This window comes from Trachurus trachurus, assembly GCF_905171665.1.
Source record: "Trachurus trachurus genome assembly, chromosome: 17".
Classification (NCBI taxonomy): Eukaryota; Metazoa; Chordata; class Actinopteri; order Carangiformes; family Carangidae; genus Trachurus; species Trachurus trachurus.
The window spans coordinates 12,722,397-12,735,945 of NC_139900.1; the positions used below are offsets into that span (position 1 = coordinate 12,722,397).

The window sequence follows — 13,549 nt, forward strand, 5'->3', positions numbered from 1 at the left end:
GATGTGTTAATATTGCTTGTTATCAGACGCTGTACAAAAAGTCTCTCTGCTGCTGATACACTCTTCTATGTGGAGGCTTGTGTGTTGAGCTGCGCTGCATGTGGGCATCAGATAGAGTGGCTACAGATTCATGATCACAAATTATGTCTTAAGACCTTTGAAAATGTGCTCCCTAGCCTGTGCAAATTGGCATTAAGGATATGAAAGTGTTAGCCATTAATGCACATTTATTCACCATTTTACATTTACAAGTAGCGGACCCACCGCTGTCAAGCATCAAAGCGCAGTCAGCACACGGAGTCATGAGTCAAGAGGAAGTAACGAGGGTGAGGGAGGGATAGAAAGGAAAAGAGAGAGATAGACAGAGGAGGAGAGAGCAGCGGTTCTCAGAGGATTAGCTCATTTAGGCTGCTTTGATCTGTGAGATCTTAATTGCTGGGTTGCACTGATAGAGTCCTCACAGAGACTTAGCAACACCATCCAGGCGAGGAGGGAGGGTGGCCATGTCCTTGCCTTCTCTTCTCTCCCTCATTCCTTCCTTTCCCCGGATAAACTCATCTCAATTCCTGGACAATACTGGTTGATTGTATTTCTATTAATGATAATAATAATAATGCATCATTACAATCCCCAAACACTAAACTGTTAAGGCAGTTTGCAGCAATTTTCAGGCACAGTGAAGCACCAAACTCTGGATGCTGACATGCCGATTTCACGCAGGTAAAATTTGCCACGGTATCATCTCAGTTTATCATGTTAGCAGGGGGGTTTTCAAGTATTGTGGGTATTTATTTAGTCTTAAATTTAAGTATTGAATAAAAGTGAGAATTTGGCCTGACGATCATGATCATGTTAAAAAAGATTCATATTCCTGTCTAACTTTTAGCTATTGATCAGCTGTAGATACGTAAGTGATAAATTAGACTCACAGGGTAATAACTCCTATGGACCTTGACTATCAATCAGACTTTATGACAGTCCAATAAACATCAATGCTTCATCATGTGCATGAATATTCTTTAAAAGGAAAAAAAAAAAGGTTTTATGGAAATCCATCCAACAGTTGCTGCAATATTGACCAGTTGACATCTAAGGCTAATGATGGTGCCTTTCACTGACCCAAAACATTTTCCCATAAGTCCTTGTAACTATAAACAAAATGAACAGACTCAGGCAGACTCTTTTTTTGTTCCAACTCACATTTCCATCTTTTTCAGCTCTTCTGCTTCTCTCATTCTCAAATTCTCATCATCATTCTTTGCACATTCCACAAGAACTAATCAATTGTCGGATGGTGCTTTTTGAAATATCTTTGCAATCCGTTGCTCAGCCCATTGATCATCGATGTTGCCATCTCAAGATATATTGTATACGTTTCCAAATTATTTCTCCTCGCTGGAAAAAAAAAAAGTGTTTGATTAAGTTTGGGAAAGGCGTGGTGAAGGTGAGAGGAATGTTGCCTTTATAGTTTTTAGCTCAAAAAAGATCCTCCATTCATCAAGACTCTTTTTGAGTAATGGAAAAAACACTGTGTAAATACCCTGTTTGCACATACAGGTAGCTTTAACATTTTTTCCTCCAGTCAAATCCTGATTTCATGCTATTGTCAATTAAATTATGAAGCAAGTGTCACTGCCAAGAACTGCTGTGGATTTTGTTGGAGAACTAGCTTTTCTCGATTCCTCTTTCCTCCTGCACGGCAGCTTTTTATGTAGCATGTCAGAATAACGAAAAATTCTGTTGCCGTAGTTTTATGATTTTGTAAGGAGTTTGATGGTCACAAGTCAGCGGCTGGATATAAATCTCACAGATAAAGTCTTTCGGAGAGTCGAGCCCTTTTGAGGGGAACTGAGAGCTCACCGTATTTGAGGGCAGCTTCAGCTTTTGCTAAATCCTTGTTTAACCCCCATACAGAGATCCAGAGGGGCTGACTGGCAAAGACCCAGGGTTAAGGAGATCATTCAGACAGATGAAGGTGATGCATGGCTTCCTCTCTCCCTGTCTTTCCTTCTCTCTCTTACTATGTCTGCCTATTGTCTCTCGCTCTCACATGAACACACACACACACACACACACACACACACACACACACACACACACACCCATCCTCGCTCTCCCTGTGCTTTATCTACTCCACGCAACCTTGTACACCCATTTCTCTCTCTCTCTCTCTGGCTCCTGTCCAACTTCTCTGTCGTCGCCTTTCATCTCTTTGGCTAAGACAGGAACAGGCAGATTAAGGAGAGGAAGAGTATTAGGGGAGCCATTCTTTCTGCCTCTTTGTGACGGGAGGGTTACTGTTAGCACAGCAGAGCCCTCCCTCTGCTGAGTTTGGTCATTAGAGAGGCTGCAGAGCGGTGGGGGGAAAGTAAGCCTGAGGGAGTGTTTACATTACAGGAATACTGATATTGTGTAGGTGCTGGGGAATAAATGCATTCACATACGTATGTGGCTGTGTGTTTCAGTTGAACCCTATATTTCAAAATATATTCAGTACAAAAGGAAATGAATTAATTCAACTGTATAAAACAATACAAAGAGCACAACAACTGACAAACAGGTGGTGAAAAATACAGTTAAAAAAGGGAGCAACGGGTCCACTGAAGGAATGTAAGATAAAAACCTGTAAAAATGTTGTGGTGTGTAAAAAAATGTATCTTTATAACTATATGAACACTTAAATTGACTCATTCTCATTGAATTAACTGAAGTGACTTCTGAATCTATGGTGAGAGAGATATTAATGTAGCTACCAGCAGTAAGTTTTTGTTTTGCAAATAATATTTGACACACAGTCAAAAAAAAGAAAAGAAAAAAGGGAAACTAATAACCTGTGGGCAAACAAAGGCTTCAGGCTTTCATTAAAACTGTGATATTTTAAAATCCAAAAGCTGTAGTCCAACAAAACAAACACACAAAATATTTTAATAAAACACACCCTCTGGGGGACTGTGGCTCAGGAGACTGAGCAGGCTGTCCACTGACCAGTAGGTTGGTGGTTTGATGACTTGGGAAAGATACTGGACTCCAAGGAGGACCCACAGTGTATTACTGTTGTGGGGATTTGTGAGTAAAAGCCCTAACCCTAAACCTTTCCCCTAACCCTAATACCAAAGGAAGCCGCTAGGGGCACCAAAATACACACACAGGTAGCCGTATCTGTCCTCTATCCAACCATACGAGTCCCATCAGCATGCCCTTTTCTGGCCAGGAGTAATACCCATTCAGACTCAGACACACTGAGGGGTGATTAACGTACCCTTAGGCCTTGTCTACACGAAAACGGAGCTTCAGTGGTGGGGGCAGGACATCATCGTTTCACAAAATATCAGTTTTGGGCATCCAGATGAAAATGCTGGGGCTGCGTTTTAAGATTTTCCCACCAGTTTCGTCTAAGTAAAACGTAAGCTTTTTCTATCCCTAACGCCCTAACCTTAAACTGATTTTAATATTGACTGCATCTGATCAGACGATCGGTCTGCAACACCAAATAGATAAATTTGGCTCTTTCTGGGTAATGTGGCTTTGTGGAATAACTGGTATCAGAAAACCTTAAATCAACTAGATAAACTAACTTAACTAACTCAACAGTTTTTCCTGTCCTATATACATCACAACTCATTAAGTATTGACTCACTATTCAATTCAATTCAATTACAGCAGCTTGAATTCCAGTCGGGGCATGGTCATCCAGTGGGGGAGCTCCTCTGGCTTGGATGTCGTCTGTCAGGTGTTGATGCTTCGACAACCTGCTTGAGAAAGAAAGCTACAAGTTGTTTAATGTTCCAGTGTCTGAAAACAGAAGTTACTATTGCAAGTTTTGCAACAATAGATTGTTCAGGTACAATCTGTCTCATCTAGTGTACAGAGTGTGGAGTGGATCTGATCTTGATCCTGAGCTTTGAATATCTGTTCCTAATACCCACTTAGACACACATATTTTGTCCCTGTTTAACCCTTGAAACTTGTCATGGAAAATGACATTGAAGAAACTAAACAGTGTCATTCTGTTACAGTTTCAGTTGTTGAAGACAAAGCAAATGTCTGTAGCTTTACACCATCTATTACCCATCCAATCCTACTTGTAGGATTTTGTTCAATTCAAATACACCAGGCCACTGTTGTTCTCCATGGAAACATCATCATCATCGTGACATTAGCTCGACCACGCACACAGAAATTCCTACAGAACAAATTACTATTGTAGAAATTCAAATCTGCCCTCACACCATACCTCCGGCCATTTGCTCTTTATCTGCATGAGATAATGCAGCTTTTTGGAACAATGAATACAACAGATGGATCAGACAAAAAACACTGATATGGCCTACACTGAGATTTTCTACTTCTACAGTCACATTCTTATATGGTTTGGATTAGAAGATCAATGAAGCTGAAGACATGGGATTTGTTTTTAACGAACAAGGCTGCACCATGTCTCACAAATGACTGCCACCTGCAAAACGGAGATAAATGTGGGAGTCCTAAAGGGCTCTCACATGCTCAAGCGTGGGTCGCAGGTATGGTTTTTGTTATAATTAGTTGAATGTGTCAAAACTAACAGGAGAGGAATGATCTTCTGTTGAAAATAACAGCTTGCATGTGGAAAATGGTGATGAAAGGTGCTCAAAGATTGTTTCCTTGCCCCAAATCCATGACCCTAAACCTTAAAGGGACATTGTGTAACTTCTCCTGTTATCTATTCACAAAAATCGATTATTTCGTTCAAAAGTATGTTTTTCATTAATCAGTAATCCCCCCCATCAACAAACTGAAGTGTTCCTTTCAGCTCTGAATTAGCCGTTCATATCATTCATATCTACATGGAGGGGGTAAGCTCTGTGCTGGCTGCCATGTGGTGTCGCCATGTTTTTACGTTCAGTGGCAGCGTGACGGTAGGAAACCACGGAAACTCAGCGGAGACACTGGAGCTGTCGGCTCAGGTTGAGGTGGCGTCTGTGAAAAGTCACCGCGGTAACGCAGTGAGGAGGAATGGAGCGTTACACTGATGCTGCATTCACCTGCAGTCGGGCAGACGGCTGTTGGTAACAAACCAGGGGCCTCATTTATCATTGTGGATACACCTTTTTTTACGCCATTTTCCCCTCGTTTTGTGCGTACGCACTTTTCTCCGCCAAATTTGGGATCTATCAAGCCAAAACCTGACGGGGAAAAGTGCGGACATTTACACCCATTTTGACCCTGGCGTACGCCTTTTTTGAGGAACAGGAGGAATTGGCGACACCGTTGCTGAGTCAGAGAACTGCAGTGTGAGAGGGAGAGAGGAGCGGAGTACATTTAGAAGAGCACAGAGGATTTTTTAAAGTAATTGTGGTAGTAGTTGACCGTTGATGCTGGCAATCCAACCCGCTCTATAATAACACTAGGCTTTATGTTAATTGATAAACAGAGCGCATTGTGGATTTTGCTTTTTTGATTAGGCTGTGTGACGTCCGACAAGGATCAAACCATCCAAGTTTAAAAACACACCGGCAGCAGCGCACACTGATCTGCAGCTACTGAGACTGTTATTATTCTGTCACCTGAGTTAACGAGGTGCACGTGTGTTTGGAGCTGACGAGAGGAGAGAAAGAGTGAGACAACGCGGCCTGAGGAGGAACTGTGAAGGACTCAGCTGTAATGGAAAATGACCTAAACCGAGTCCAGTAGAGCTGTAACTGTGTAGTAGGAAGGCGTGCAAAGTAATGGTAACTATCGTCCTGCTTCCTACATTGTTTTAACATCTAGGTAAAAAGAAAAAAAAAATAGATTTTCTGGGATAAACGGGCAGATTACATAAGATTCTTCTTCTTTCTGCTCCCTTTTGTTGAGATTTGGGAGGTTTTTGTTTTTATTGTAGCTTATTAAAATGCAAGATCATTTTCTGACTTATTTATTGCCCGTGTATCTGCTTTCAGAGAAGCGGAGAAGTTCCGCTTCTTTCCCCCGTCCTCCGCCCGATGTCTCCGTTGTCACTTTGTTGTCACAAAAGTTGCTGCGCCACAGAGAGCACATGGCTAATTAAATATGCACGTGCTGACCATATATAGTTTATATAGGCGTTCCGGGGGCGGAGTAAGAGGTGTGTTCACGTGTGCACCATTCTCGAGTCCTGTGTGATCTATTGCGGAGAGTTGTGCGTACGCACAGTTTGACTGATCTGAAAAAGGTGTAAATATTTAGGGTGTACGCCATTTTCGTCTTTTCGCCGTACGCAAATATTTAGTAGCAGTTTTACACCCTCTTTGATAAATGAGGCCCCAGATGTCATTTTAGTCACAGAAGTCCAGAGAAAGCCGGTAAAACGTGGGTCAGGTAAACAATACCACATCGCCATGACAACATATTGTCACATGTATTGTTTTGCCTCATGCTGATGGGCCACTTGTTTACATAAAGGCTTGTTTATGCCGTTACGTGCAGCGGCTGTCGTCCATCTGCCGTCTGCCTAATTTCACGTGAATGCAGCATGAAAAATACGACTGTGTTGCTTGCAATATACAACCACAACGCTAGATGGGAGTAATTCCTACACAATGTACCTTTTACCCTTACCCTACCTTCCTTGAAACTTATCATGGTGTAATTCTTGAAAACCAGTCCAACACAGTCAAATGTGTCATAACTAACATGAGAGATGATCTCATATTGAAAACAAGAGCTTCGGTGAAAGGGGATCCAGGATTGTCTCCTAGTTCTGCTTTACATGTACTTGTTCCTCTACCGCAGCTGTACCCAGGCGCCTCTCTCATTTCTCTGTTCTGTTTGTTGGCCATTATTTGAGCAGAGCCGATTCTGCACTGAACCCCCCACGATGCCGGTGTCAGACAGGGGCGCGATGTGATGAAACTGCAAAAGCCTTTGTTCCTGCAAAGTAACATTTGTCTGAGAAGGGGGGAAAATAGCCTCTCAAATTTCAAAAAAAGTATAATTCGAAGAGTATGCTTTTATTAGATATTGATGTCACACACATGGTTAGTGGGGGTGTTAACGTTTGTAGGGAAACAGTATCACTTGACGCCCTTGTGCTACCTTGCACTACAGTGAACAGCTGTTACATCACCCTTGAATCATTCATTCTGAAACCAAAAAGAGTCGAGGTAAACACAAAAATCCATGGAATGTAAAAGGGCTCTCTGGTTTCCACCGTGAATGATGAAAAGATGAAGGGGCTCACAGTGAAATATAGACATATACCTCCAATTACACAGTCTGCCCCACACATGCTGCTTTAAATCTTGTTTGGCTTTGTAATTCCTTTTGTGCATACATATTTTTTCTCTTTGATGACTTCACATGTCTGAAGCCTAACATGAGAACTGGACACTTTTTTTGTTCCTTAAGTGACATTACAGTAACATGAGGAACGTCTTGAAACATGGGTGCATCCCTCCCCATTTTCATTTATTCTCATGGGACCGGTCGCAGTTGTATTTCTGCCCTTTTGGCTTAAAAGAACATTTTTATATATTGGGAGCACATTGGAATTTGATGACAATACTGATGTAACGTGTCTGTCTGCTATATCTGAAGCTATAGATGATGGTTGCATAGTTTAGCTTAGCATATAGAGTGGAAACAGGCAAACCTGATTTTGTCTGAAGTGGACAAAATCCACCAACCAGCAGCTTTTACCAACAAAGTTAGTCAAACTGTTGCTGTATAGCTAAATTTGGGAGGGAACAATTAAAGCAGTTCAACCAGTTCCATGTGTCATGAAGACAAATAAATACTGTCATTGGAAAGAAATTATAAAAGTGGAGGAAAAAGTTTCTACTTTGTCTCCAGGCTTGATTTCCTGTCATAGTAGGATTGAACTGCTTGTAGCTCAACAAGACTAGTCATTAACACTGCAAACACATTGCAAGTGAGAGAGAGATCAATCCTCCCTCCTTTTTTTGTCAAACTGTGCATAGTCACGTTTCAGCGATCGCATTTAAATACCACATAGTTAGTCTCAGTCCAGCGATTTCAAATTTAAAAATTAAAATGAGTCTTTGACGGAAAGTTGCACACGGAAGTCTGACGGCTATAGGGTCCCAACAACAGTCAAAGCTCCTCAGCTCCTGCATCTCAGTGTGGTGGAGTACCTGGGCGCTGCGCTGTCAGCAGGATCTGCGTCCCAGCTGGGTGACTGAGCCTTCCTGGTATCGAAACATGATGACAGCGAAGGCAAGTCTTACGCCAGCCGATGGAGTCATCAATAATAAGACAAGGTGAGTGGGTGGGAAGAAGGGAGAGCAGGGTTATCATCAGGGTAACAGCTCATGCACTTCCCAGTGGGCCACGGGGGGCAGAGAGGACCGCAGAGAGACGAGGAACAGCGCGACGTTCCTGGAATCTGTGATTTGACATCTGCTCCGTGTGAGAGTCTGTCAGAGGGCAGGAGGCTTTTGAGGGCGCTGCCGCTGCCGCTTCCTCTTCAGTCCGAGTCTCTGGGTTTTTATCAAAGAGATCTGACTCGCAGGGCAGAGAGAGTGGATGAGCGGTGTCGCGCCCAGCAGAGGTGGTCAGCTTTTAATGTCATTAGACCAGCAAAGTCAGTCCTCCTCTTCCACATAAGTGGAGGGAAACCAGCCCACCTGAGAAGACACAAAATGTGACACAATTCAGAGACAAGCAGTGAAACTCTTCTCCATCTTAATTGGCTGTAATGTATAAAGCAAAAAATAGAATATTACCAGAAAGTATACAACAATTGTTTGTTATCAGATCAGAGGATGAAGAACAAAGGAGGAAGTTTCATTTTTAACACCCCTTTGCACGGGACAACTTTGAAGCACATGTGTATCTCTGTAGTTGGAGTCAAACTATGGAACTCTCAAAGTAATGAATTAAAGACCTGTACTAATGTTTTCCAAGCCAAGAAAATGCTAAAGGAAATAGCAATCAGAAATTTAGACAAAAGTAGCCAATGATCCTTGTAGAAAAGTCAGCTTGAAATGCTGTTTTTTGTTTTTTTGTTTTTATTATGGTCAAATTGTGAAATTGCCTTGGTTGGAATAAATAAAAAGAAAGAAAGAAAGAAAGAAAAAAAGAAAGAAAGAAAGAAAGAAAGAAAGAAAGAAAGAAAGAAAGAAAGAAAGAATTTTGAAAAACAAATTGTCTTAAAGCAGAAGTGAGTGATAGTGAGAGTCTCTCAGTCCCTCTGCTCTGCTCTGAGCCGAAGAGAAAACATTTATCGTATCCTACAGTTTTTATCCAATGAGGAGAGAGAACGGCATGCAGGGCTGTGTGTGCAGCCAAGGAACGCCGTGAATGTGGTGACGTAGCGACGAGGACTGTTATGGTGCGTTCAAGGAAACTCGTATTTTTCCGACCGTGAAGTGGTACCAGTTCGATCTGGTACGAGTTCACCGGTCGGAAGTTACGAGTGGCCGTTATAGTGACTTTCACCGGTAAAACAGGTCGGAAAAACACGAGTGGGTTGCCTGGAACGCTACAAAGTCGTAAGTTGTGACTTGAAGCTGTAATTTACGATTTCAAAAGCCTGCCTGGAACGCAGCATTAGCGAAAACGACCGGATCACTCACTTCTGCTTTAAGATTATAGTTCCTGTAAACCTCAACTCTTAACTCAGCTGCCTCACAAGGGGGCATTATTCTACCCCATCCCACCATGTGAAGATCACACCACCCTCCATATAATAACTGATGCAATGATCCCTCACCGGCTTCCCACCACTAAACAGTCCCAAGTATTTCCAACCGTTATATTACCCCTAAACCAACCAGAAACCCAATCATCAAACCCAATCGAAACCTAAAGTAAGGAACGATAGAGACAAAACGATATATTTATCGAAAATGGAGCCATTAACAAGTGTGGGTAGCGTAGATTCATCCACATTAACGTGAGACTTTTTTATAACCAAATAGAAACTCCTCGTTGTCCCTTTAATTAGTTTAAAATCTAAAATATTAGTAGGCCAGGTCGATAGATGCACTGAAACTCTGCTGCACAGACAAGTTAACACTTCCTTTTAAAATGTTTCACTCCCTTTAAGCACTGAGTGGGAAGAGAGTGATTAATTATTCAAATTAACTGACAGCAGAAAATGATACGATATAGGGATTGTAATGCATGATGTGTAAAGAAATTAAAAAGTAGCTATCACTTATATAACAGTGCCATGATGACAGGACAGGACCCTACAGAAGACCTACCCTGCCGTCGACCTCTCCCTTCCACCAGCCGTTGGACATCTTGGTGTAGATCTTGATAACGTCTCCCTGCAGCAGCGAGAGCTCCCGTGTGTCTCTGGAGCTAAAGTCGTAGCGCGCCACTGCAACACCCACCACCCTGGGGGAAAAGACTGAGACAGAGAGCGCTACAATCATTAGAATTATTACTATAGTAGATTTTACAAATATTCAAAGAACGCTCCCAACTGTGATTTCATAGAGCTCTTTGCCATCAATGACTCACCAAGAAATATCACCCTCCATACCATAATTTATTTAGATTCTAATCTGAAAGTATGGTTTACAGGTGTTACTTCAAGCTAGTCCTTTCTGCTCGTCTGTCTACCTCTGACGCCCAACCATTCAGTGTTTGGAGAATCGCCCACAGTTTTGAAGCCACTTTTTCTCTGTGCATTCATCGAAATGTTCCCCTTTATCACCAAACATCCTTGTAAGAGAAGGACATTTTAGTGATAAGTATGTTTGGTGCAACATTTAAGTTCACCCAGAAGCTTTGTGTGACTCCAAGGATGATCAGAGTTCATCTCAGAGCAACTCAGTTCAACTCAAACTACTTTATCTACCTCTTAGATACAGTTTGATACTATTATCAAAATCACGTCCATGTGGATCTTCTTATGTCCTTTATAAAATGAAATAAAACACATTTCCCACAGGCGTTATCCATAATAAAATAACTATTGTTATCTTGTAAGAATGATAAAGGCCTTGACTCATGGGTCTGAGTCATAAGTAGAAAAGCAAGACAGCAGAGACAGAGATGAGAGAACAGAGCAGATTCACAGAGGAGAGCTATATACAGTAAGGCCGCCCAGCTCGGCAGTGCCACGCACAAAGTAGAGATGAGAGGTCAAGGGTTATCGTTGTCATGCCTTGATCTTATTAAAAGTTAATGCTCAACTTGGCTCATGCACTGCATCGGCACCTACCAGGTTATACAAGGTTATTCCTACACATGCACGTCAGGGCTTGTTTTACACGTGAACGCTGGTGTGCATCGGTTTGTTTACCTTACGTGTAGACATTTCAGAGGATACAAGTGGGAAGATATGCTGGATGAAAGGAATTCATCTACTCCCTCATGCAAGCACACATGGGGAGATATCCTATACAGAGGCCCACACATACATATACATATGCTCATGCACACAGAGATAGACAAAATCAATGTCATAGGCTGTTATGCTGCAGTGAAGCCATGTCAGCAGAATGATAAACAAGAAAAAAAAAGAAAAAGAACAAATAGAAACTAATTATTCTGACTTATTTACTCATTATTTCTTATTATGGTTGCTGCTGTTGTTTGACTTGTAGTCACAACTTTAAGTGAATAACAACCCTTAACTTCATATTTTTATTGTGTGACATATCTTTTGCTGTTCATTAACAAGTGAGACCAAACAAGTGTATGTTCATTTTTAATTAGCTAATAGCCAATAGCAATAGCTCCATTGTTGGATTTTACCAAAACATAAATGTCAGCAGTGGTTGCTTGTTGTTGGAATTACAGGAGGATTATGTGGATGGGGTTTCTTACCCCCCTTCCTCAAATATCTTTTTTTTTAATGGTTTATGCAATATTACGCAAAATCAGCTCCATTTAACTACATTATTTAACAGAGACAGCTAGGGGAAGAAAAAAAAACAGTTTGTCTTTGGAAACGTGGAAATGTGGGAATACAGCAGGGGAGACACAAAGAGAATAGAAAAGCTGTACCTGTACCTGACCAGAAAGGCGAGGAGGAGGGTGGAACAAAGCTGCAGCTGCCAGGAGGAACTACAGAGAAACGAAGCGAGTGATGAGGGGTTCAGGCCATGGTGGGAGCAAAGAGAGAACATAAGCAAAGTAAACACAAGTTTGACAGAGAGGGAGTGTGAGAGCAAGAGAGAGAGAGAGAGAGAGAGAGAGAAAGAAAGAAAGGGGGATGGGGTGGCGGGGTATCAAAGTCAAAGAAAAAGCTAAAAGCAAGGACGTGTGGGAAAAACAGTGTAAGTGTGATAATTTGTCACGTAACCTGGCAGATACACACATTTCTACGTAACAATGGCCAGGAAAAGATGCTTCAATTAAGCAGCTGATGTCACACTTTTGTGTTGTGTATAGTAGTTTATGTTTTTCATGGTTTGAGCTCAGTTCAGCGACGTGGCAGTAGCCAGAATAAAGCCCTGCCAAGAAATGAGAGGTGTCACATTCAAAATCTCATCCGACTTCATCTGTTCAGCTGCTTTTTCTCCAGTTCCCTGCCTGATCCGGTCCAGCGGTGTCCCCGACTGCCACTGCCACCTCACCCCAGCTTCACACCGTTGAGACAAACTGGAACAGCAGACGTTATCATCCAACATTAATTAACATCCTCACTGAAGCTCTCGTGGCTAAATGGGAGCAAATGCCAGCAGACAGGCTGCAAAAACCCTGTGGTATAGGATAGATGATGCAATAATATCAATGACACAAGCTCACATTGAGGGGTTATAATATGCCCATATGTCCATATATACTTCTGGCCAGTTTGTGAAAATGCGACAACCTTCCCCAGGTCACACTGCATAATAATTTGCGATAACAACCTTTTGAGCTTCAGACCAGGTGAGCCAAAGCAGCAGCATGGGGGTAAGTATACGTCTGGGCACAGCACGGAGCCGTAACAAGGCATCGGCTGGGATTCCACACCGCGGAGCCAGGGACATCTGTTCCCGTATGAAATCCCATCTGAGCCAGCAGACCCTCACACTGAGAAAACCACCTCCTGTCAACACAACAATATGGTTCCATGCCTTCTTCCTCTCCCCCAAAGGGATAAGTAAATACAGGTCAATACGTGTCTACTGCTTGTCTGATCGGGGCGCACACAAACAACTATACACACAGACTATACAAACACACAAGTGCTGGACATTGGATTGGGAACCAGCACTATACTGCAGTTTATTGCCATTAAAATGTCCTGAAATAGCTAATAAAGTTTTCCACCTGTCTAATAAATTCTCTAATATTTTCCGACGTATTGTCAGATCTTGAGTCAGATTTTGATTGGCTTGGTATTTACCTCATGGTTTCTAAAATTATTTCCCAGCTCTAAGATTCACTCAAATACAGACAAAAACTTCTCAGTCAGACTTAATTAAAGGCGCTGGCTGGCTGGGGTTTCTCCAAACAAATTACTCCAGAGTTTTGATGGCTTTTCAGTAGTTCTGCATCTTGTGATTGTTTTCTCAGTCTTGCATTCTGTTTTCTTTGCTAGAGGTGTCTGTTTTGGGATTCAATCCATTTTTTTTGTGTGTATGTGTGTGCGTGTGTTTTCTTTCTTTCTTTCTTTTTTTGTTTTGTTTCGGTATGACATCTG

General features: G+C 42.0%; 1 protein-coding gene across 2 annotated transcripts in view; it reads right to left on the reverse strand.

The window, feature by feature from the left end:
• Positions 1 to 7,003: 7,003 nt before the first annotated feature.
• LOC311000692 (guanine nucleotide exchange factor VAV3-like) overlaps positions 7,004 to 13,549 on the reverse strand; it is a 45,470-nt gene continuing 38,924 nt past the window's right edge. For both annotated transcript variants that reach the window (XM_083991464.1, XM_083991463.1), the window contains exons 26-27: positions 10,167 to 10,315; positions 7,004 to 8,582 (exon numbers count right to left, since the gene is read on the reverse strand). In XM_083991464.1, the coding sequence (XP_083847590.1) occupies positions 8,541 to 8,582; positions 10,167 to 10,315 (191 nt within the window). In that variant the 3' untranslated portion in view covers positions 7,004 to 8,540. The remainder of the gene's footprint in view (positions 8,583 to 10,166; positions 10,316 to 13,549) is intronic.